The following is a 25,249-nucleotide window of genomic DNA, read 5'->3' on the forward strand; positions in this document are numbered from 1 at the left end:
TATTAAAAGCATTCTTTAATATGAGATAAAAATCTTCATCATGAAAGTCTTTTCATCCTATTTCACCGAATTTGCAGCAATTTGTCAACAGTTAAAGCCTAGTCTGATTGTTTCTAAGAAAGTAAACAAAGATATTAATAATAAGATATTTCTCTTATATTTTACTATATTAATTTCAAATGATCAGAGACTCAATATGAACTGATATGTACAAATGAACTGATAGTTGGCCACAAGATGGCATGAGGTTGCTCTCAGACAATAAACTTCCTTTTTGGACCTCACACTGCTTCTTTATTTTTTTAATATTGAAAAAAAAAAAAATATATATATATATATATATATATATATATATATATATATATATATATATATATATATATATATATGTGTAGCCTAATTATCACCTGACATGTCTGTTCAGTGTAATGAGTGGCTGAAGTGGGTGTGGTCTTTAGTTTGGGGGAAGAGCATCAGTTCAGGAAGCAAAGCCACATGTGACAGTGCCATCAATTGGTAAGAAAAATATTACTTTTTAAAATCCCTGTAAAGTCAAAATTAAGTATGTGTTCTGAATTTGTCACTACAGAAAAATGTGTAGCCACCCAGCCAAATTTGAATGATAAAAAAAAGCCGGCAAGTACATAAAATAAGCTATCAAAATCTTGAACAAAATAACAGTAGTCTCTGCTCTCAAACGCTGGGGGCGTGTCCGCTGGCTGCGCTGAAACCACGCCTACTTGCGGGAAAACTGCTGTCGAGTTACTGTGGACTACCTACTATAATTATAACATAAGCACAATGCAACTTACACTCGAGCATGTACTGCCGATGATGGCACCAGTTGTCGGCGCGACGGGAGGATGAATCATTCGGAGGATGGCGTCTACGCTAATATTAGTCTCTCTGTTTATCCCGAGGTCTGTTTACCGCAGTCCGCCTGATCCAGGCCGTATCCAGATCTGATGAAGGACCATCGCATGGACACGACGACAACGCATCCCTGAAGTGCCAGCCTCATCAGCCCTGTGAAGGCCTCATGGACACCTCAACAAACTCGTCTCCATACCAGCGTGATGACTCCGACCCCCAACCAGATGAACTGGATAAATATTGTGAAAGTTCTGATCCCATCTGACTTCTGACCTATAATGTTGCCTAAATCATAATCATACACTGTTCGTTCATTGGCCAGAGTAAAAATGGCCTCCTGACTGAGCCTGGGCTCTCCCAAGGTTTTTTTCCTCCATTCTGTCACCTGATGGGAGTTTTGGTATCCTTGCCACTGTCGCCTTTTTCACCTTACTTCGCCTTTTGTCGCCACTGGTTTTTGGCTTGCTTAGTTGGGGACATTTAATTTATATTTAACAATAGTATTACAACATTATTTTCCTGTTATCTCTGTAAAGCTGCTTTGAAACAATCTGTATTGTAAAAAGCACTATATAAATAAAGGTGACTTGACTTACAAATATGTTAGATCTATAACTTCTGCCACTAAAGTTTGCTGTATTAATAATATTCCTGATCAGTTTCATCATCTCAGCATTCCAGATAGCTTAGAAGATCTCGATATTGTGACAGAAATTTTTGACTTTCTCTTTTCCAGCACAATGGAGCGCAACCAGAAAAAAAAAATTGGAGTTTTTTCGCATTTCATGGAAAGAGAGGATACTTGCATACAAAGAGGCCTTAAAAAGATGTTAGATATGCTTGTTTTCAACCCTATTAGAAGAAAATAAACAAAACCCTAGGTATTTATTTGAAACAGCAGCTAAATTAACGAAAAATAAAGCTTCAACCCCAGACATTTCCAAGCAGCACAGCAGTGATGAGTTTATCTCAGAATCAGAATCAGAATCAGAATCAATTTTATTGCCAAGTAATGTTGTGCACATACAAGGAATTTGCTTTGGTAATAAGGTGTTACCGAGACTGCTATATTCAGCGCCAACCTGAGAAAAAATACAGCATGACATGAGGAGAGGTGAGGAGAAAAAAAGGCAACCTCAAGACTATGCTCCTGTAAGGAGTACAGTCTGGGAACAGGAAAAAACACCTCAGCAACATTAGCACATAAACAGTACACTCTACAAACAAGACATTGCAACACAGTTGGGAGTGGGGGATGGAGGTAGTCCAGCCCAGGCAAGCAGCATCCGGTCCTGCAGCCATTATGGCGCTGGTCACAGACCCGCCTGTCAGACTGGGGGTACGAAGCAGCGAAGGCGTGGGATGGGGTGTGGGGCAGGTGCATATCTGTGTATGTGTAAGTTCATGTGTGTATAGGCCTGGAGAGAGTTGCTAAGCCGGCACCATAATCTAGGAGCCTCAGTCCGCAGGATTGTCGTAGCGATACACAGCAAGTTGCCATGGAGACAACCTTGATCATGTCCCAGGCAGAGTCAACAATCACCAGGTGTTTCAGGAGTCGGGGAAGGAACGCAAGAGCGGCTCACTGCAGTGCTCTTCCGGGAGAGTTGTTGTTCCAGCAGCGGCCTTGGCCAAGGCCAGTGCTGGTAGGGGGGTGCAGAAACAGATAAGATTGGGATTGTTTGGTCTTCGGGCTAGTAGCCGCATACAATTTATATAGGCTATTCTCCTGGTCCATTTTGGTCTCTGAAACGATCCATTTGCCTTTGCAAAGCTGTGAGCTTCTCCATGATGTTATCCATATTCTGGTTCATAGACCCAGCCTGAGTGCTGACAGCTCTGCCCACGGCTTCAATCATGACGGGCAGCCTTGCGGGGCTTTTGACAGCTGTCACTGTCTGTTTAGTTCCTCGATAAACCAGGGCAATGCCTAATCCAATCAGCAGAAGACCTGTTATCGTGGTGCCGAATAGGTAGATATCTTCAATGTCCTCCACGGAAAGAGCCGCCAGACACACGACCCGCCACCTCTCCCACGCGTCCATCGTGTAGCCAGCTGCGAACGTCCCGGCAGGGTAGTCAGGTTCCCCCGAACCCAAGCTTCTCGTCGAGAAGATGGTGTCAATTGCATTGAGAGACCAGTTGATCAAATCCATAATTTCTTGGTTTTTGGAGAGCAGTGTAGCGAGAGTCTCTCAAAGTACAAGACAGTAGACGTGACGAGAGAAGCAAAGCAGGAGAGGTAAGGGGAGGGAGAGGGAGAGAAAATGCGACCGCCTTCGTTGAGAGCCAAGAGGGAAGAACTTCTATGAACTTCTTTACTTACTAGATTGATATCACTATCAGGGAGAAAATTCTAACTACCGGTGCAATTGTCTATTACAGTATCGCATCAGGCAGTGCATTGTAGTCTCCCTGAGGAAAAATTTGATTCATTCATTGCTATAGGAGAGGAAGAATTTTCTAAACTCGTTAAGGCCCTGTTTACACAAGAACGCTCGCGGGTGAAAACGTAAAAATATTTTATCAGATGTGCCTTTCGTTTACACGGCAACAGCGTTTTTGGGGCTTAAAAACGCGAAAAAAGTGAAACCACCCTCCAAAGTGGAAATCTTAAAAACGCTCCACCGTTGCGTTCCCGTCTATAAATGCAAATCTGCCATAGACAGTAAAAGAAATCTGCTCACTGTGGCTCTCGTCACGTACGCGTTTACGTCACAGGCATGCGCCAGTACAGGAAAATAACAACCAACATGTCGGATTATTTCCATACGTCGGACCTTCAAGTTGCCCTAGCAGCTCTGATAAACGTACAAGAGTCTTTTTGCTGTTCACTTCGCCATGTTTTGATTTCGCGTTACTAGGGAGAGAAGTAGAAGGAAGGTTGTACGCAGGCGCGCGGACTTGGTCTTGTTGTGTGGCAGTGCTTCACATTGCCATCTAGCCACCTGGAGTGCATACTACATCGAATTTCACACACTTCTGCGTCACCATATGCATGCAGATTTCACCCCCATAACGCTTGTCTAAACGCAGAATAAAAAGAGATAACGCAACGCCACTTTTGCGTTTTTTCTTCAGACCGTTTCCGTGTAAACATAGCCTATGTCATCTAAATCGATAACATGTTAGACCCTATACCGACTAATCTATTGAAAGAGATGCTTCCAGGGGTCATCGATCCTCTTCTTAATATCATTAATTCATCTTTGTCATTAGTATACGTAAAAAACTGGATGACTAGTAATTTCCTACTACTTAATTCTGAAAAAACAGAGATTCTAATTATAGGACAAAAAACGTCCTCACATATTAACCTGGAATACTGTCTGACACTTGATGGCTGCTCTGTCAAGTCTTCATCGTCGGTTAGGAACCTGTGTGTGCTCTTTGATACCAATCTTTCAGCGCGCTTTTAACGCATTATAGTCCTTCACGTCTATTGCGATCTCAAAATTCCGGCCAGTTGATAATACCTAGAATATCTAAATCGACTGCTGGAGGTAGATTCTTTTCCTATTTAGCACCAAAACTTTGGAACAGTCTTCCTAACATTGTCTGGGAAGCAGACACACTCTAGACTAAGAATTAAGGTTACAATCTAGACTAAGAACACATCTCTTTGACCTAGCATACACATATCACATTATACACTTCTATAATTCATTACACTTCCCATAAATCTTGATGTACTTGTTACATCATAAGAAGGATGGCGTCTACGCTAATATTAGTCTCTTTGTTTATCCCGAGGTTTACTGCAGTCCGCCAGATCAGATAAAACGTTGTTGGGGATAATTCCGGTTCATGTGGCTACATGGAAGCGAAAAAAAAAGCGCTGTATTATAAAATTTTCAAGGCTTGTACCTTGGAACCTATTTCATGGTTTGCGTTCTCGAGACACCAGACACTGTTTTATGCAGATGGGCGGCCGGAGTGTATTAAGGGTTTTTCTGTTAGAGCTCTCTCGTATTAGTTAATAACTAATAATCGTTGCGACGGAAGTGAATCAATCAAAACTAACTTTAGCTAGACAATAACTTTAGTCAAGAGCTGCTGTAAAGCTGCTTTGAAACAATCTATATTGTTAAAAGCGCTATATAAATGAAGGTGACTTGACTTAACATGCATTTAGGATCAGAAATATCTTTCAGTGTATAAATGCCCTTCTGCAACCAGTCTCTGGAGAAAAATGTTATATTTCCCAAACGAATATTATTATATTATGGCATATTGATATGCCAATTATGAGAATAAATAATTCATTTTTCCATCAGTTTAAAATTGATTATCATGTTGGCCACAATTGGAACCAAATGCTTGCATACATTGTTTGTTGTTTAGCCCAGAGAACAGTATTACTTAAGTTATTACCTATGTTTGCCTACTAAGCCCTCCTTTATCTCCCTCCAAGGATTCCTAGAGAGTGGGTTGAGCATTTAATTTGAAAGGGCCCTGTAAAATCCAACAGTGATTCTAACTAGTTAACTTTACTTAAATAGTTAGTTCACCCAAACATTCTGTCAGTAATTACTCACCCTCATGTTGTCCCAACCCCATAAGACTTTCGTTCATCTTCGGAACACGAATAATGATATTTGATTAAATCTGAGAGCGGTCCCACTCCTTCATAGACTTCTAATTGCATCTGCCGGCCAAGAAAGTTAGTAAAGACATCGTTAAAATAGTCCAAATGACTACAGTGGCTCAACATTAAAGCTCCAGTAGGTAACTTTTGTAAACAAATATTTGTTAAAACTGTCATTATGTCCTGACAGTAGAATATTAGACAGATAATCTGTGAAAAAATAAAGCTCTGGCTCCTCCCTGTGGTCCTATTGCCATTTGCAGAAATACACCGCTCCCGGTCAGAAACAACCAATCAGAGCCAGGAGGAATGTCTTAGCAGTGTCAATCACGCTCGTGTACGCGCTGATCACCCCTCTCTTGCACAGCGCGAGCGCGTACCGTCGTTCGTGACTCTCCTGTTCAAACTCGTTCATCCAAATGAACGAATCTTTTTTCGAGTCATTTCGTTCATTCAACGAACGAAATGACTCGAAAAAAGATGTTCATTTTGAACGAGTCTTTTTCGGAGTCATTTCGTTCATTCAACGAACGAAATGACTCCAAAAAAGATTAGTTCATTTTGATGAACGAGTTCGAACAGGATCACGAACGTGCATCACAGGACAGAGCAAGGCGAGCATTTGTGCTTATAAAACTAAACGTTTTTTATTTATTTTTGAAATGACCGATCGTTTCTCTAGATAAGACCCTTATGCATCGTCTGGTGTCGTTTAAAGCCCTTTGAAGCTGCACTGAAACTGTCATTTGGTCCTTGAAACGTTTGTGTCCTATTGAAGTCCATTATATGGAGTAAAAGCCTGGCATTTTTTCATCAAAAACCTTGTTTTTTTTTTCGACTGAAGAAAGAAAGACATGGACATCTTGGATGACATGGGGGTGAGTAAATTATCAGTAAAAGTTTTTTTTTAAAAGTGAACTAATCCTTTAACATTATCTTACTAGCTATTTATAACTTATAGAAAAGTGCAACGTTATAAAGTTACATATATTTCAAAATACATAATGATTTGAGGACCAAGTTTGTAGTCAAAGTATGGGAAGGCCATAGTCAATGTAAAGCATATTGTTGATGTTTCGTCCCTATTAGAGAATGTTCCATAACTGTTTATAATCCGCCGTCATCGGTGGTCCTGCTTACTAGCCTGCGTGTTCACGGCAGGCTCCGCTGTGAGGGAGGAGCTGTGGGGGAGGAGCTGTGGAGGGAGGAGCTGTGGAGGGAGGAGCTGTGGGGGAGGAGCTGTGGAGGGAGGAGCTGTGGGGGAGGAGCTGTGGAGGGAGGAGCTGTGGAGGAGGAGCTGTGGAGGGAGGAGCTGTGGAGGAGGAGCTGTGGAGGGAGGGCTGTAGCAGCAGAGAGCCAGGGGGTTGGACCTGTAAGTTGTGCTTGTTCAAGTTTTCAGGGTAAATTAACATTTTCTCAAAACTCCCTACTGCAGCTTTAATTTAAGTTTATCATTTTTGTGCGCAAAAAAAAAAAAATATCTTATTCAACTATAGGCTACATTTTCTTCCGGTTGGGCCTCTGACATGAGTTCACGAGAGCGCCACGACTAATGCGCGAGCATTCTTATTTTTAAATTGCTTTAGAATTCATGTAAGGCACAGTACAAGGCAAACACCATAATGAATCACTATAATATCTAGATTCATTTCACCACCTAGGATCTTGCCCTTTGTCTGTAGATATGGATGGCTTTTAAAAGAACCCCTGAGTTTTTCCTTCTACGTAATTCATAACTGCACAGAAACTCTTCAACTCACAACAATCAAATACCAAAAAAAACACCGAAGAAGAATTTATAGTCGGCTAGCGGACCTAGTTGAAACCATAGATATCATATATGATGTCTATGGTTCACTAGCGTAGCCAGAAAAGCGTCCTTGGCTGTGCATAAGAAAAATTGGGTGTGCCACATTTATTGTCAAATTAATGTGCAAAAAAAAAACTCGGACCCGGCTTATCACTAACTTTACAGAATAGACTGGGCTGATGTGTAAAACTTGCTTGCCACATAAACATAGGCCTAATACTAGGCTTACAGTATATAAAAAATAACTCAGGGTTCAACATTAAGGCTTTACTTGTGCTTGTCCTTCGAACAAGTAAATCAGCCATTCTCTTGTCCAAGTAAAAATGCAGAAATCGGTTTAAACGTATGCTTCATCTTTCATTTTAAATTCTTAGATTTGATCAATACATTCAATTGAAAAAATTAGACACTATGCTGTTACCAATCAAATTAATTAATTTACACTGAAAAATTACAACTGCATTAAATAATGTTACGAGATTGTTTTAAATATTTTTTGAAGATACAAAAAAGATATTGGAAAGAATTTAGCCTACTTTTAAACACGAAACTAAACCACCAGTAGGGGCCGGCAGGTGACTGTCTTAATGAGTGAGTTATTCGGTCATTTATTCAAATGATTCGTTCAAACGGCTGAATCGTTAAGGAATGAGGTAGTTGTTTAATGGGTCATTGAATCTTTGACTCAATCGATTCATTCAAAGCGCGGAATCATTCAGTAATGCAGTTGTGTTCCGGTGAGCTGCGCTGTGGTTCTTGGGATGTTTGTTTGGAACTATTTTCGCTGCTCAAATAGAAAAACAGTCAATATTGTGTCTAAAATGTAAGTGACTTGATATTGATTACTTGTTTATTGAACTGTCATTTGAAATCAGTGTCATATTTTCAATCGTGATGGTATTCAGCAGTCGTGGTGCTTAACTGTATCATATCATATATTATAAATATGAAAACTCCACATTATTTTTTTAACCGCTCTATGTTCATTAAGTTTCTTTGTGTGAACTGCGCTCATTGTTTCTATTTCTCCTCATGAGGCGCGAGACTCAACAGCACAACCGTATTACCAGTCTGCGGCTGTTTGCGGATTGGTTGGCAGTGCGAATGTCGGCAGATATTTTTTTAACGATAATAATTAAAAAATTAAAATACATTTTAAATGTACAAATATTTTAGGTAAACAACAATAGTCCAAGTTTAGGAAACGTTTTTATTAAAACTTTAAAAGAGAATTCTGCATCTATTTTAGGTGTGCCAGCTGCTACTGTGGGTGGCACCGGCACACCCTGGCACACCCGTGGCTACGCCAGTGCTATGGTTGAAACCACAATAATGGGCGGTTCTAGTAAACGTCACCAGTTACGCATTTCCAAGTCGAGATCAGTCTTTTGATACTTTAGTGTAAATAGGTATGATTTCAGTAATATGGATAACAGTTAAATCAATTATAATCGATCCAATCATAAAGTATAATTATAGGACTTAGGTAGAGTTGTGACGTTCGCGAACGAACCGATTCTTTTGAACGGCTCATAAACATGAACGATGGGAGCCGAGTCGCGGCTGGAGGGGAGCCGTTCTTTCTGTCGTTCTTTTTTACCTATGCGTGTTTCACACAGATGCACACAAATTAGCTCCTCAGTTATAGTGGAAGGGGCGCACTCAGCGCAGGGGTGCCACTGCTACTGCCTAGCATGATAGTTGTGCACGCGCGGTCGCGCGCGCATCCTTTACGTGAGTACTCCAGTGAAAAAAAAACCTACGTGCCTCTGTCATTGGGTAGGAGCGGAGCCAATGACTTGTGCACGCTGCCGTCACATGGTTACTCCAGTAAAAAAAAAAAACACACATGCGAGTGCCTCTCAGTGCCAACGTCATAGCGGATAGCGGGTCGTTCGAAGTTCGAACTAAGAAGACACACACGTGACACGTCTGAAAATGAGCCAGAGGAAAAGGAGCAGCATTTGGGTGCACTTTTCTCACGAAGAAAACAGTAAGGCTAAATGCAGCATTTGTCACAAAGTAATTTCATTTAAGTCTGGGTCAACAAATAATTTACACCGGCATTTGAAGACTCAACACCCAACACTGCAGCTCACAGGTTTGAGAGCAGAGCCAGACTCAGACAACAACAGTGACACTGATGTGTCCATTGCCTCCTCTGCCTCCACATCAAGTGCAACTGCAGCCACAGCAGCCTCTGACCCCACTGGGCCCACCACATCGCCTGGCCAGGCACGACCAAAAAGAAAGCAGACATCCATCAGTCAATATTTACCTCCTGTCTTGACCCCATTAAGACAGGAGAAGATAGACGAAGAGCTGGCAAAGATGATAGCCACTGACTTCCAGCCTTTCTCAATAGTGGAGGACACAGGATTCAAAAAATATTCACAGGCGCTCAACCCCTCCTACATTCCTCCAAGTAGGAAGACACTAGCCCAGAAGGTCACGGATATGTATGACACGGAGACAGCATCTTTGAAGAGAAGGGTGTCAAAAGTACCAGCTGTCTGTTTAACCACAGATTGTTGGACTTCAAGAACGACAGTATCATATATGTCTGTAACCTGCCATTTTATCGAGGATTTCCGTGTGGCCTCCTGCCTCCTGGACTGTTTTGAATTCAGTGAGCGGCACACAGCAGACAACATTGCACAACAGCTGCTTAGTGTTGCAGCAGAGTGGGGGGTGGACAAGAAAGTAGTGTGCTGCCTAACCGATAATGCGGCAAATGTTACTAAGGCTATAAAAACCATTGGATGGATGCACCTACCATGCCTGGCCCATACTATTAACCTGGTGGTAAGAGATGCCCTGCAAGTTTCAAAGCCCATCATTGATAAGGTGAAAGAGGCAGTGGAATACTTTCACAGAAGCACCGTGGGGGCACAAAAACTGAAGGAGACTCAACTACAAATGAAGATGGAGGAGCTCCGACCGAAACAGGATTGTCCTACAAGGTGGAATTCCACCTACTACATGTTGAAAAGCTTTATTGCCAGTAAAAATGCCATAATCTCCACCCTGGCCGTCACCAATGCACTTGTCCGCCACCTGTCCCAGGAGGAATGGACCACAGTGCAAGAAATGTGCACAATCTTGCAACCATTTGAGGAAGTCACTGTGGAACTCAGTGCAGAAAGGTATGTAGCTCGGTTGCACAGCAGTATATTTCTTTAGCATGCATGCATAGTACCTGATAGTAAATTATGAATATTTTATACCATATTAGAATTATATCTATTATATCTGTGTAATACACTGGAATATATATCATTGTCAGTAGATTTATGTAGCCTGCATGCCAGTTTCCTGATAAAAAAAAATATGGATATTTGATACCACAATTATATCTGTTTAATACATTGTAATATTTACCATTGTTTCAGCTTTAAAATTGTAACATTAAAGTTTTTTTTTTTTTTTTTTTTTACCAGCTACTTGACAGCCTCGAAGGTCATAGTGCTGGCCAGGGGACTTCAAAGAGCCACCGCTGATTTCCGGCGAAACACTACAACAGCGGCAGCGCAAGGTGTGATCGACAGTCTGTGTGCGAGTATGTCATCGCGATTCCACAAGATTCATGCCAACCACATACTAGCAGAGTCTGCTGCACTTGACCCGCGCTTTAAGAGGATGGCCTTCCCTGATGGCAGAACAGCAGATGAGACGTTTCAAAGGCTGTCAACTGCAGCAGCAAGAATTAGCAGTGGCACATCCATCCAACAGCAACCAGCTGTGGAAGGACTGGAAGGAGCAGGCAGTGGTGCTGGATCAATAGTTTGGAGCTATTTCCATGAGGAAGTAAGGGTGGCAACAATAATTCACATTTTTGTCTCTAAAAATCTCTAGAATGAAATCAGTTTAATCTGTACATACTGCACATACTGTACATATGCAAATCTACTATTGTCACTACTAATTAAATGCTAAACTGCATTTCATTACTCTGTTCTCTTACACTGTGTAATGACAAAAGTTGAATCTAATTTAATCTAATCTAATCACATAAAAATTGTATCTCCCATTGTTATATCTCCCACCCCTATGAGCAGGTAGCCGGAACAGTGGAAGCCAGGAATCCAACCGCCGATGCTGTCATGGAAGTGCGAGCCTACCTGGAGGAGCCTCTTCTTCCAACACATGAGGATCCCCTCAAGTGGTGGGAGAGTCGAGCCCCTGTTTACCCCAGGCTTAGCAAGCTGATGGCCAAGAAGCTTTGTGTTGTGGCGACATCAGTTCCCTCTGAGAGAATATTCTCGAAAACTGGACAGATAATCTCAGAGAGGAGAAGTCGCCTTAAGCCCAAAAAGGTCAGAGCTCTTGTCTTCCTTAATGCAAATTTGCCCAAGGACAAGAAAGAGATGCAGAAAAAGCCATAAAGTAAGGAACTGCTTTGTATTTATTTACATTGCATTTTGTGTTCATGTTCATGTTATTGTATCTACAGTATATATTTACAACTTTAAATATTTTTTGTTTTTTATCAAAATGTTCTTGTGATAACAATGTTCTTGTGTGGAAGTGTTTGTAGTAAAAGCTGTTTTGCACAGAAATTCATTGCAGCCGGCTTTGTTTTTGATGTTTATTTGTGAGTAGGTATTGTATGAATAACATAAGTCAACATAGCTTTACACATGCACACACTTTGTACTAAAGGTAAATCCAAAATAGTGATGTCACTTTCTAAGCAGAGGGATGTTGTGCAACCCTATGGAATATAGTCCACACATGACAAATGAGGTAATAATCAATATTTCAGAATAATTCAAACTCAGATATTGGTGTGTGATATCTGAGTTTTAATTATTTGACTACGAATCTCACCTCATCATTCCTCCCAGTGATTATTTCCAGGATAAACTGAGATGCCCCCAAAGCTGACTTCTTAAAACTGACTAAATATTTAAAAAGAGCCAAAAGAGCCGTTCTTTTGAACGGCTCTTTGAAAGGAACGGATCGCAAAGATCCGGATCCCCTCAAAGAGCCATAAATCCCATCTCTAGACTTAGGTCATTTTGACCCGCGAGGGAAGAATTTGTTACAGGGAAGGGAGAAGATGAGGGTTAATAACTAAATAAACATTCAATATAGCTAAAAATATTGGTAGAACACTAAAAACAAATCATTAATTCCTTTTGATTTGCTGTTAGAAGTAATGTATGAAAATAGCATAAGACCGCAGAGGGATTTATGTTCATATTTAAAAACACCGTAACATGGAAATCATCTTTCATACAGACATTGAAGTGGCTCTTAAAAGAGCCTTTGGGGTTTGTAGGAGTGCTGTGGATTTAAGCGCGCTCTCCGCGGATGCGGCGGGCCAGCTGGATGTCTTTGGGCATGATGGTGACTCTCTTGGCGTGGATGGCGCACAAGTTGGTGTCCTCAAACAGACCCACCAAATAAGCCTCGCTCGCCTCCTGCAGGGCCATGACAGCCGAGCTCTGAAAGCGCAGATCCGTCTTGAAGTCTTGAGCAATTTCTCTTACCAGACGCTGAAAGGGCAGTTTGCGAATCAGCAGTTCAGTGGATTTCTGATAACGGCGAATCTCTCTCAGCGCCACGGTCCCGGGCCTGTAGCGATGAGGCTTCTTGACGCCACCGGTAGCGGGTGCGCTCTTGCGGGCGGCTTTAGTGGCCAGCTGTTTCCTCGGGGCTTTTCCTCCGGTGGACTTACGAGCGGTCTGCTTGGTTCTTGCCATTGTTTTCAATGGTTTTTAGTTGCTGCTGCGGGAAAAAAAAAACGGAAGAATGAAGAGTTCACTACAACACAGCGTATTTTAAGCCTAGGGCTGTCATGCGCTCATTGGATGGCTTTGCTTCAGAGGCATTCGATTGGTTATTGTCTGGAGTCTGTAAATGAAATTTGGCCAATGGTTGCGCGCTTCCTGTTTTCAAACAAGAAACGACAGTTTGTTGTTCCCACCCAAACATCCTTTGTTTCTCTATACATGATGAAATAGGCGAAATCAGGTAAATTTGTACAGCAAAACCCGTGATTGGTTTTTAAAATATAGTATTTTAACTAATAGTAAAAACTGAGATAAGTACACACACTTAACTACGTTAGGTTTAATTCCCTTGTATTTATATCAATATATCAGTTTAAATATTTTTAGTCATGCTAATAAAACTATATGCACTTCCATAATACATTCATTAAGTCTATAAATAGTGCAGTGTGAGTGGATAACAAAATGTTACTCATTGAAATTCTTTAGGGGCATTCATTTCTTGTCAGCTAAAAAAAGCTCCATTGGAAAACTTATTTATACATGTAATCTCAGACAATAGCTTTAGTTTCCGTAAGAAATTTCGTTATTTTGTTCATTATTGTAAGCAGTGCAAGAACGGTCAATTCATGGGCATTAAACCGCAACATTTTTCATATTTGATCAAATCGACTTTAATGGCATTTGGAACGAATGAAATCACTCTCTCATGGATAAATTGTGTGGCTCTTAAAAGAGCCTTTGGTTTGAAGAGAAGCTTCCGTCAGTTTACTTTCCCTTCGCGGGCTTCTCGGTCTTCTTGGGCAGCAGCACGGCCTGAATGTTGGGCAACACACCACCCTGAGCGATGGTCACGCCACCAAGAAGCTTGTTCAACTCCTCGTCGTTGCGCACCGCCAGCTGCAGGTGTCGAGGGATGATACGGGTCTTCTTGTTGTCCCGAGCGGCGTTTCCAGCCAACTCCAGGATCTCAGCGGTCAGATACTCGAGCACAGCGGCCAAATACACCGGAGCTCCGGCACCGACGCGCTGGGCATAGTTGCCTTTGCGGAGAAGCCTGTGAACACGGCCGACGGGGAACTGCAATCCTGCCCTGGAAGAGCGACTCTTGGCCTTAGCGCGAGCCTTTCCCCCGGTTTTACCTCTTCCACTCATTATTAAAATTAGTTAAGACCGCCTGACGAAGTTAACAGATTTAAGTTCAGTGTTTACAACATACTATATTTAAGCGAGAGTGCCAGTCGCCCATTGGTTTAGACTGTGATAAGATTCAAACCAATCACTGAACTTCCCTCCAAAGCCAAACCCCCTTTTGGCCGGAATGATCACAAGACAGAGGAGATTAAACCATTGAAATGTTTGATAGAAAATACAAAGAAGTACAAACATTTATACAGGTCCTTTTCAAAAAATTAGCATATTGTGATAAAGTTCAATATTTTCCATAATGCAATGATAAAAATTAAACTTTCATATATTTTAGATTCATTGCACACCAACTGAAATATTTCAGGTCTTTTATTGTTTTAATACTGATGATTTTGGCATACAGCTCATGAAAACCCTACAAAATTAGCATATTTCATCCGACCAATAAAATAAGTGTTTGTAATACAAAAAAAGTCAACCTTCAAATAATTATGTTCAGTTATGCACTCAATACTTGGTCGGGAATCCTTTTGCAGTGTTACGTTCCACGTGCGTTTTGTTTTCACTGATCTGTTTCACGTGTTGGCCATTATGTTCATTGTGTTTCTCTTTCGTCCCTAGAAGTTTTTGGTAAGTATCCTAATGACAAAGATGAATTAATGATTAAGAAGAGGATCTACAGTGCTCAACATAAATAGACCTAAGTTGACTAAAAAGAGGAATAAAAAATCCTGAAGGGTATGTGATGATGTGGGGCTATTTTTATTCCAAAGGCCAAGGGAACTTTATGGGGATGCATATTATCCTGGATCCATGAAATAACTGCCCTTTAAAAATAAAAATCTACCTGCATCTATGGCAATTTAACACAGGGGTGTACTGACTTACCCAACCTGTATTTTAAGGAAGAACATTTATTTATTTACAATACATTATTCATTCACAAAGAAAATTGGTGTCCTCAAAGGTTGGATTTTTCCTCATTTTTTTTTTTATTAAGGTATTAATGTCAATTTCCATAAGATGATTTTTTTATTCCTTTTTTTTAGTCTACTTTAGCATGGGTGTCTAAACTTATGCATAGCACTGTATTCTCCACCAGGGTCTAAGATACATTCTTGCTTCAGGTTGAATGACTCTGATTGGCTAAAACAATTATAAACATAGTAATTTTCCACACATATACAGATAGACTGAAGCATATCTCCATGGATTATGCAGCTGAAGTTAGGCACGTCGTGACCTTCCAGGTCACAGATTTGGGTTGCTGGGTGCCAGAATGCCCAGAACAACAACTCAGCCATCTCCAATAATGCCAGTGGTTCCTTAACCTGTAACCAAAAAGAATAACACACACACACACACACACACACACACACACACACACACACACACACACACACACACACACACACACACACACACACACACACACACACACACACACACACACACACACACACACACACACACACACACACACGACACACAGCTTTTTCAAAGTTGGATTTGGCCAAGGCTCTAACTATAAACAGGAGAGTCTTCAAAACATCCAGATAATACATTCTTTCTCTCAAGGAGAGGACACTTTAATCTAACTGGAAAGTAAGGCTTTAACAAAGAAATTGTCCCTTAAATTATAGACTTTAATTACCATAGTTGTCAGGATACCCTAGAAAAGCAGATGTATGTATTGACACATGTTAAAGAAGTCCATTATTCATTTCTGGATGCCGGACTATAATGAGCAAGCACTGTTACTGTATTCCTGGCATTTGAGCCAGACCCTCAGCTACCTCTCAGATATTTCATAAAGGCTTTGAAAGAATACAAGAAAGAACATTTTTGAAAATCACACTTCTATAACAAAGTAAAATCGCATAAGCCTTAGAGAAGTCATTCAACTCATTTGATATTTAGAAGGAAAAATATTGATTAATACCTTGATTATAATCACTCATTAGATATGCATTTAAGAAGCAGTGGATTCCAGAATCCACCCCATTCATAAGTGAGTAATGTAATGTAAGTGAGCAGTGTCATGTAAGTGAGTACTGTAATATAAGTGAGTAATGTGATATAAGTGAGTAATGTGATGCAAGTGAGCAGATATAACAGAAGTTTTATAACAGGCCCATATCAATGAGAAATGTTTTTTTTTCCATTGACAGTGGTGCAATTTCAGCACATACACGTTTTTACTCACAAACCTGATAATTTCGAACTTGAAAAATGTCAGTAAAAGCTGAGACAGATGCCACTATTTGATATGTTATACTGAATGTGTGAAACTTCAGGTTTATTATATTTCAAGCTAACAGATCTCTAATGACATGATTTCTATAAAACAACAAAATAGGTTAACTTTTTATTTTAAAAGAATAATACTAATGAATAATAAAAATCCCACCAGGACCCTTTGCTTATGATGCTCCTTTCAGATGGAATATCTTTAAAAAGTCAAAACAGATCAAGCCGTGACATTTTCCAAACTGGTGTATCCAAAATGGTCAATGTTAATGATTGTGTTTTTATACATATTATTTATTCTTTATATATTATTATTATTTTATGTTATTGAGTTCTTTAATCATATATATATATATATATTCTATATATATATATATATATGGAGAAGTCTGTTTGACCTTTTTTTATGAGACCAAAGCATAGGTTTAAGAGGATGTAAGTTTCCTGCATATGTATATATATAATCAAAATATTTATTATTTTTTATTATATCAAATTTTATCTTTGACAATCATTTTATTGTCTGCCTCATATAAAAATAAAAAAGTATGCGCCTCTGCCCAGTTTACTTGTATTTTTCCAGCTCTAATAAAAACACATCAACGTACTTTAGATTCATGGATTATACATATATATAGCCTATACATGTGTTTTGTAACCTAAAAGGCTTAATTTTGAGCCAGTTAAAATAATCTTATATTGATGAAAAACTAAACGGAGTTAAAACTTTGCTGACCGCGTTAATTTTCACCAAAATCAGCAAGAACGTCAAAAAAATTACACCTATTAATTCTTAAATCTGTTGCAACAAAAAATTGTGGCTCTTTTCACAGATAATATGTGTGGCTCTTAAAAGAGCCTTTGTGTTGTTTTGTGTTGAGCTGAGCTCGCTCTACTTTGAGCTGGTGTATTTGGTCACAGCCTTTGTGCCCTCAGACACGGCGTGTTTGGCCAGCTCTCCGGGCAGCAGCAGACGCACGGCGGTCTGGATCTCTCTCGATGTGATGGTGGAGCGCTTGTTGTAGTGAGCGAGACGAGACGCTTCACCGGCGATGCGCTCGAAGATGTCGTTGACGAAAGAGTTCATGATTCCCATCGCCTTGGAGGAGATCCCAGTGTCGGGATGAACCTGCTTCAGGACTTTGTACACGTAGATCGCGTAGCTCTCCTTCCTGGACTTTCTGCGCTTCTTTCCGCCCTTGCCGGCGGGTTTAGTGACGGCTTTCTTCGAGCCCTTCTTGGGTGCGGACTTCGCTGGTTCAGGCATGATGCTTCACTCGATAAAACTCAAAGAACAATAATGCTGACTCACTACAGGCGTTTTTATACACTGCTCTATGCTAATTTCGAAGAGGAAGAACGACACTCTTAGTCTTCCTGGACCAACCCATAGAATGATCTCATTGGCCACATTAAGCATTCACTGACTTGTAGGCGATCCAATCAGAAGCTTTAAAATATTAATCACACCCACCTATAAACCATCCCCCACATCGACTCCATTCCTTTGTTTCATTTTCCCGCATTTTTGCGGAATAAGTGGATTATTGTGAATCATTTCAGAGTTCTTTCATATATGCAGAGGATTCTATATAATTTTAACATTTATTTAGAAGCAGAACTAGAACATTGTATTGTGCATATACAATAATCTACACAACATTTTAAAATATACATATATAAAAGAAACAATGACCACTAACTTCTGAGAGTCTTTATAACGATCCTTATTTAACTGCAAAGCAGAATCGTTAATATAACACAGTAAAAAATAAATTTGCTTATTTGTATTTGCTTCAGAAATCACTTAATCCTCTGTGCATGGTATGTTGCTTCCAGGCAACATTGTCTATGATAGTTGTTGTTTTTTTGTTCATAAAATGAGACACTCATTTATTAATCAAACCTGTCTCGTGGTAGACCTAAAATACCAATCAATGAAGGTGCAAAACAAGTGGTCACATGACCTATAGGGATCCATTTTGTGTCTTTTTTTCAGCACATGTGCACAGGGCACCATATTTTCCCCAATGAAAAGTGAATTTTCAATCGTTAATCACCCACAAAAATATGAGTCACCTTCACGGGTAAGTAAATAAGTATTTTCAAGTACTTTGCATTGTATATCATCAAATATTTTTGGAGGAAATAACAAAAAAGTGTTGCCTCAAGGCAGCATTGCACCACAATGGAATTGCATGAGGCCAAACCAGGCATACTAGGTTGGAATACAGATATATTTGTTTGGAAAAGAGAGTAAAATATTGAATTTTTAATGCACTTATAAGAATAGCACTTCACATACTATATCTATACATCTTCTATAGCACCTTAAAAAGGTATAAAATATAAATGGCAGTTGATGAGGGTGAGGTGTCATACTGTGATGAGGAAGATGAGGTTATAGTGACAGTGAATCCAGCAGAGAGTGAAGATGGAGATGTTGATGGTTTGGTAATACTTATGTTAAACCGTGGTTCAATGTTGCCTGAAAGCAACAACTGGATATGAAATGTCACTTTTTATAACAATTTGTAATAAATTAAATTAGATAAATGCGTTTGTTACCGAGTGTGTGGTTAAATGTTTTCAATAAATATTTATTTTCTTCTACATGAATGTTTTTTTAATTTGCCCGTTGTAGTAAAAGCTTTAAGAGCCAACAAACTTCTATAAAAACAAATTAAAGTGTTTATTAGTATTGCTAGTGTCAAGTTGAAGCAGGGTTTTTCCTCATTGATATCATTATGCATCATAGGATTAAGACAGTTTAAGACTTAAAAAAATTAATATACTACATTACAATACTACAGGGATTAAAGTGAAAAAAATTCTTCTGACTGAAAATTTTTTTCAGGCCAAGTCATATTCCTTTAACTTTATTTAAATAGTCGAGACCAATATCGTTTTAAGGGGAGATGTTTTAAACCGCTTTAATATTGCCAGTTTGCTTATTTTAAAAGCTATTTTAATCTATGAAAAAAAATTACTTAGCTTGACAAATAATCAACCATCTACATAACTTTTCAGTGCATGTTTTTATTTATCTTATAAGACCAAACAATGCTAAATTATATTAATATATAGTTTGTTTAATGGCAAATCGTTTTGGCTGAGGGCAAAGTGAAGTTTCATTACTTTATATATTTAGGCTATTTAACTTTAACTGTGTAGCCTATTAGAGAGCTGACTAATGTTTGACTGAATTGTTTGCTTTATTTCTCATTGTATAGCTTCTTATAGCCTACATATTAGGCTACTTATACTTTTATGGATATTATTGATAATTAAAACTGACATTTAACAAAAAGCAACAGGGTTGTGTAATGTTATATATTCTAAAATATATAAAATATTCGTTATATATTTTACTATGCATTCTCTTGTATGTGTACATGCATAATAAAATAAAATGATACAACCCTGTCTCTGTTTGTTAAGTTTGTCAGTTTTAATGATCAATAATGTTTCATATTTTTAAAATGAAAACAAAAAGAAGCAGGGTTGTGTTTTATATTGCGTGTTGTTATAAATATATGGAGTGAAGATAATCAATGTGCGTTATCTGAACCACATTTGTGTGGCCATATAGGCCTAATATGTTTATGATAATATGTTCATTTATAAATGAAAAGAGGTGTTTTGTATATATTTCGTTTTATTGTTGATGAAAAGAGGCAGAGTTGTATTTTATACCATATTTCATTTTATTGTTGACTAAAATATACATAAAGAGATAACCGGAGTAGCCAGAGCGAGATGAGTGACGAAACCAAGATCGGCGCGGATCCGTTTGCAGAATAACCGGACTCGCGTCCTCGGGAGTTCGTTCTCCCGAGTCGAACTTGCCAAGTCCGAACTATCAAGGACGCAAGTCCGAGGTTTGCGTAGCCTATTGGTATTGAGAAACGGCCAATATTGACCCGCGTTCTGTTTTCTATCATGCGCCGTGCACGTTTGCGTTGACGTAATATGCACGCAAACGCACCAGGGTTCGATAGAATTAAGTTGAACGTGAAACCAGACCAACGCTGCGGGGGGCGCAGGGAACAAACTCGCTCGGATTCGGACCGCAGCAAACCAGCTGTAGCCTGACATGCACTTCTCCAAAACTAAGATTAATTGAGTGAACACGGAGCAGTTTTTCCGTGAGCGGGAATTGAAAACCCGGACTGGACCATAAGCGAAGTGATTACAGAATGTTAGAGTGGAGAGAGGAACGTGCTATCGCATCCGATCCAGGCTTTATCACATCCCCCCTCAGCAGGGTGAATACACCTCGTCTTTCCTTAATTTAAGACCTATTCAAACTAAAATTAAGACATTTATCACACTATTTGAGAAATGAAAGCCTATTTACGGCCTTAACATTATGAAAAGTGAATTTAAGACATTAAGGACAGACGGGAACCCTGCAATTGACGGAAATCCGTCATAGACTCGCTGCAATTAACGGAAATCCGTCGTAGCGACGGAGAACTTTAATCCCTGATACTACCTATTTCACAATCTGGAAAGTCGTTCTTTGTTAGAAAATATGGGTGGCTCTTAAAAGAGCCGTTGGCTATTTCCTCTTCGTGAATCTGTTAACCGCCGAACCCGTACAGGGTGCGTCCCTGTCGCTTCAGCGCGTACACAACATCCATGGCGGTGACGGTCTTTCTCTTGGCGTGTTCAGTGTAAGTCACAGCATCACGAATGACGTTCTCCAGAAACACCTTCAACACACCGCGCGTCTCTTCATAGATCAGCCCAGAAATACGCTTGACGCCGCCACGTCGAGCAAGACGACGAATAGCGGGTTTAGTGATTCCCTGGATATTATCACGAAGAACCTTTCGGTGACGCTTAGCGCCTCCTTTCCCGAGTCCTTTACCGCCTTTGCCTCTTCCAGACATGATGATTGTTTATTCTCAAGTCTCTCCATTAACTACTGACTATAAAAGACAAATTGGGGAAGGGGGTTTTATAGTCAGCTATCGGACCTAGTTGAAACCACATTCATGGGCGGTCCTAGGATACGTCACCAGTTACCAAGCCGAGTTCGGTCTTTTTACGCTCGCTTGATACTAGTGGACACAAATGGGATACCTACCTGCATAATATATAAAATAATAACTGTATATATTTATAAACTATAATAATAATAACTAGAAAAACATAAAATAACTAAATGTTGTAGCATAACACAAAAAAAAACTTTAACCATCGTTAATTTTCTTTTAGATATATTTTCCACTCAGTCTTCCATTATTTGGATACACGAAGCCAGATTAAACCAGTCTATTTGTGCACCAAAACCCGTAACTGTTTCTTAATGTTGTACGAAGTATTATTTTTAACGATGTCAAAGCGGTTTATTATTTGTACAATGGGGGAAAATAACATTGCATTGCCATTTGTACATCAATCTGATGCAGCGTGTTACTTCGATTAAAATGGCTAATTAAAGTATATTATTTTTTATAATATTACCACCGTAGAGTACAAACTAATTTTATGCTGAAAGTTAACTTTAACAGTGATTGGAGTTGTGAAATCACTCTCTCGGGGAGAAATTGGGTGGCTCTTAAAAGAGCCTTTGGTTTGAAGAGAAGCTACGGTCAGTTTACTTGCCCTTCGCGGGCTTCTCGGTCTTCTTAGGCAGCAGCACGGCCTGAATGTTGGGCAACACACCACCCTGAGCGATGGTCACGCCACCCAGAAGCTTGTTCAACTCCTCGTCGTTGCGCACCGCCAGCTGCAGGTGTCGAGGGATGATGCGGGTCTTCTTGTTGTCCCGAGCGGCGTTTCCAGCCAACTCCAGGATCTCAGCGGTCAGATACTCGAGCACAGCGGCCAAATACACCGGAGCTCCGGCACCGACGCGCTGGGCATAGTTGCCTTTGCGGAGAAGCCTGTGAACACGGCCGACGGGAAACTGCAGTCCCGCCCTGGAAGAACGACTCTTGGCCTTAGCGCGAGCCTTTCCCCCGGTTTTACCTCTTCCACTCATTTTCGAATAGCCAGAGTAACAAATAAAATGCGTTAGCTCGTTGTGAGGTGTCTTATAAAATAATTCGTGACAGTCTCTTATTGGCTGAAATCTGAAAACATTTCCAGCCAATCAGTGATCTTCCCTCTAAACCCCGCCTTTCTACTGCTGACATTCAGACACTCACGCTGTAGCATCATGCTTCCTTTTAAAGGGTGGCTTTATTTTGATAATGATGATGATGATGTTGATAATGATAAAAATGCGATTACAAGTTAAACACTTCAGTCTTTAAGCATAATAGCTTTAGTTTAATTGTATAAATATGTAAACATATATTATGTATAAATACTTCAGACTTGATCAAAAACATAACATTCCCAAATGGGCAGTTAATTTGCTTTCACTTGTAACATAAAGTAAAGCCAATGTCACTTTTGACCAATGAAATAACACTCCTTACTATTAGTGGGTGGCTCTTGAAAGATAATCTTTTTAATTAAAACAAATAAAAATATTCTGTTTATTTATTTTTGGCTGCTGTCTTTTTAGGTTTAGCCATTTTGGGTTTGGGTGCCTTTGCATTTTTTGGGCTCTTTGCTGCTTTCTTAGATAAAATTGAAGACAAAAAAAATGTTTGTTGCGTCTTTAAGAGTCGCTGGTTTCTTTGTCTTGTTGGGGCTCTTCGTTGCCTTTTTAATGGCAGGTTTCTTCACCTTCTTTGGCGACTACTTAGCGCCAGCTTCTTTGCTGCTGCAGTTTTGGGCTTCTCAGCGGCAACAAGTTTCTTGGCTTTAGGAGCCTCTTTCTTGGCATTCGTGGTTTAATAACCATAAAAGTGATATCAACAAACATTGGCGGTCCTTTAAATAAATGTGGACAAAATACAAAATGCAATACAAAAACATGGCACAAAACAGGAAATAATAAAAGCCCACACAACACAAGGAGAACACAGACAGGAAGCATGACACATCCATTTTATTAGCAGCAGGGATTGTGATGTTGACTGCAGATGGCTGGCCAACAGCTTGTGTGTTTCAGGGTCCTAATGTTCTCCAGATTCAGGGTCTGTTAACACACATTTAGGAAACTTTTTAAAAGTTCAGGTCTCATTTTACAAGGGCCCTCTTCACTTTATTAACTTCCTACTAACCCTAACCCTCACTTAACCCTCTGGGGACTAAGCTCTTTTTGGTCCGTTTTCTCTATTTTTACATTTGGGCTTATATGTAATGGAGATGAAACACTATGTGTTTGGTATCTATGGATTCAGAAGACCCTAAGCTAACATAAGCACACATGTAATATGTTTATAAAGGAAGTATGAGTGAAAATGTACCATAAACTAGAGAATTTCAAAAACGGAAATTTGATTTTTGTCATTTATTTTTCTGTAAATCACACATCACACAACAATAGTGATCAAAGCGGGTTTTATATATATGTAAATATAACCGGCAACAGCGGGTTGTTGCATGAATACAACCAGCCAGCAGCGGGTTTTATATACATATGTGAATGTGATAGTGCACAGTAATATATGACAAGACCAGCCACCGACGGGTCTTAATCATACCGAAAGCACCTTCGCCTGCAGGGAAGGCACTTCCCTATTATAGAAACTCATAAATGTGGAAGGCGAGGACCAGCCGGCCGCATCACAAATATCACTAATGGGAATGCCAGATGACCAAGCCCATGACGAGACATACCTCTGGTCGTATGGGCCTTGATACCTATAGGGCAAACTTGACCCGCTGCGGTATAAGCCATAGAAATAGCATCCACTATCCATCTAGACAGTCTTTGCTTAGTGACTGGATCCCCCTTGGATCTACCACCAAAGCAGACAAAAAGCTGTTCTGATTGTCTAAAAGACGCAGAAAGCTCCCGATAGATTCTCAGCGCTCAGACAGGGCAGAGAAGATTAACCTCTCCATCCTCTGCAGAAGGAGGGAGGGCTGATAATGTCACCACCTGTGCTCTGAACAGTGTTGAGAGCACTTTAGGAACGTAACCATGTCTGGGCTTGAGGATGACTCTGGAGTCATCTGGACCCAACTCCAAACATGCAGGGCTCACAGAGAGCGCCTGCAGATCTCCCACTCGCTTGATAGATGCCAACGCCATAAGGAGAGCGGTCTTCAGCGAGAGGGTTTTTAGATCAACCGATTGGAGCGGTTCGAAAGGCGGACCTTTCAGAGCCCCCAGGACCGTGGAGAGGTCCAGAGGCGGCACAGACGGAGGCCTGGAGGGGTTCATTCTCCTCGCACCTTTCAGGAATCTTACGACCAGGTCGTTTCTTCCCAGTGACTGGCCAGCCGTCAGAACATGATGTGCTGCTATGGCTGCCACATACACTTTGAGCGTGGACGGGGAGCAACCCGCGTCCAGCAGATCCTGTAAGAATGAGCGAACCACTGATATCACACATGACTCTGGGTCAGCCTGATTTTTCGAGCACCAGCTGGAAAAACCTGACCATTTTGAAGCATACAGGCGCCGAGTCGACGGGGCCCTGGCTTCAGATATAGTGCTTAAAACCTTCTCAGGAAGGTCCTTGGGTACCCGTTGAGGGGCCAAACATGAAGGGCCCATAAATCGGGTCTCGGATGCCACAATGTCCCGTTCACCTGTGTGAGGAGGTCTTTCCTCAGTGGGACAGGCCATGGGATTGTGTCCGATAACTGAACCAGTTCCGGGAACCACGATCTGGTTTTCCAGAGAGGGGCCACCAGAGGGACTGGGCACCCGCTCTCTCTGACCCGTTTGATGACTTGTGGAATCATCGAGACGGGGGGGGGAAAGGCATAAAAGGGACGGTTGGGCCAGACATGGGCCAGCGCGTCCCTGTTCTTCGAGAA

The 25,249-nt window shown here is 40.5% G+C and overlaps 5 protein-coding genes across 5 annotated transcripts; all 5 read right to left on the minus strand.

The window, feature by feature from the left end:
• Positions 1-12,523: 12,523 nt before the first annotated feature.
• On the minus strand, positions 12,524-13,000 carry LOC143736478 (histone H3). The gene has a single exon (XM_077227182.1). It carries the CDS (start codon positions 12,977-12,979, stop codon positions 12,569-12,571), a length of 411 nt encoding a protein of 136 aa, XP_077083297.1. The 5' UTR covers positions 12,980-13,000; the 3' UTR covers positions 12,524-12,568.
• A 727-nt stretch (positions 13,001-13,727) lies between these two features.
• Positions 13,728-14,173, minus strand: LOC143736484 (histone H2A-like). Its single transcript, XM_077227189.1, has one exon. It carries the CDS (start codon positions 14,162-14,164, stop codon positions 13,778-13,780), a length of 387 nt encoding a protein of 128 aa, XP_077083304.1. The 5' UTR covers positions 14,165-14,173; the 3' UTR covers positions 13,728-13,777.
• A 3,107-nt stretch (positions 14,174-17,280) lies between these two features.
• Positions 17,281-17,689, minus strand: LOC143736490 (histone H2B-like). The gene has a single exon (XM_077227196.1). The coding sequence runs from the start codon at positions 17,673-17,675 to the stop codon at positions 17,301-17,303; it is 375 nt and encodes a 124-aa protein (XP_077083311.1). The 5' UTR covers positions 17,676-17,689; the 3' UTR covers positions 17,281-17,300.
• A 3,292-nt stretch (positions 17,690-20,981) lies between these two features.
• Positions 20,982-21,317, minus strand: LOC143736493 (histone H4). Its single transcript, XM_077227200.1, has one exon. The coding sequence runs from the start codon at positions 21,304-21,306 to the stop codon at positions 20,995-20,997; it is 312 nt and encodes a 103-aa protein (XP_077083315.1). The 5' UTR covers positions 21,307-21,317; the 3' UTR covers positions 20,982-20,994.
• A 653-nt stretch (positions 21,318-21,970) lies between these two features.
• On the minus strand, positions 21,971-22,403 carry LOC143736481 (histone H2A-like). The gene has a single exon (XM_077227186.1). The coding sequence runs from the start codon at positions 22,401-22,403 to the stop codon at positions 22,017-22,019; it is 387 nt and encodes a 128-aa protein (XP_077083301.1). The 3' UTR covers positions 21,971-22,016.
• Between the last annotated feature and the right edge of the window lie 2,846 nt (positions 22,404-25,249).

The sequence above is a fragment of the Siphateles boraxobius genome, unplaced genomic scaffold (assembly GCF_051911475.1).
Source record: "Siphateles boraxobius isolate OS27281-9 unplaced genomic scaffold, OSU_SipBor_1 130, whole genome shotgun sequence".
Lineage (NCBI taxonomy): Eukaryota > Metazoa > Chordata > Actinopteri > Cypriniformes > Leuciscidae > Siphateles > Siphateles boraxobius.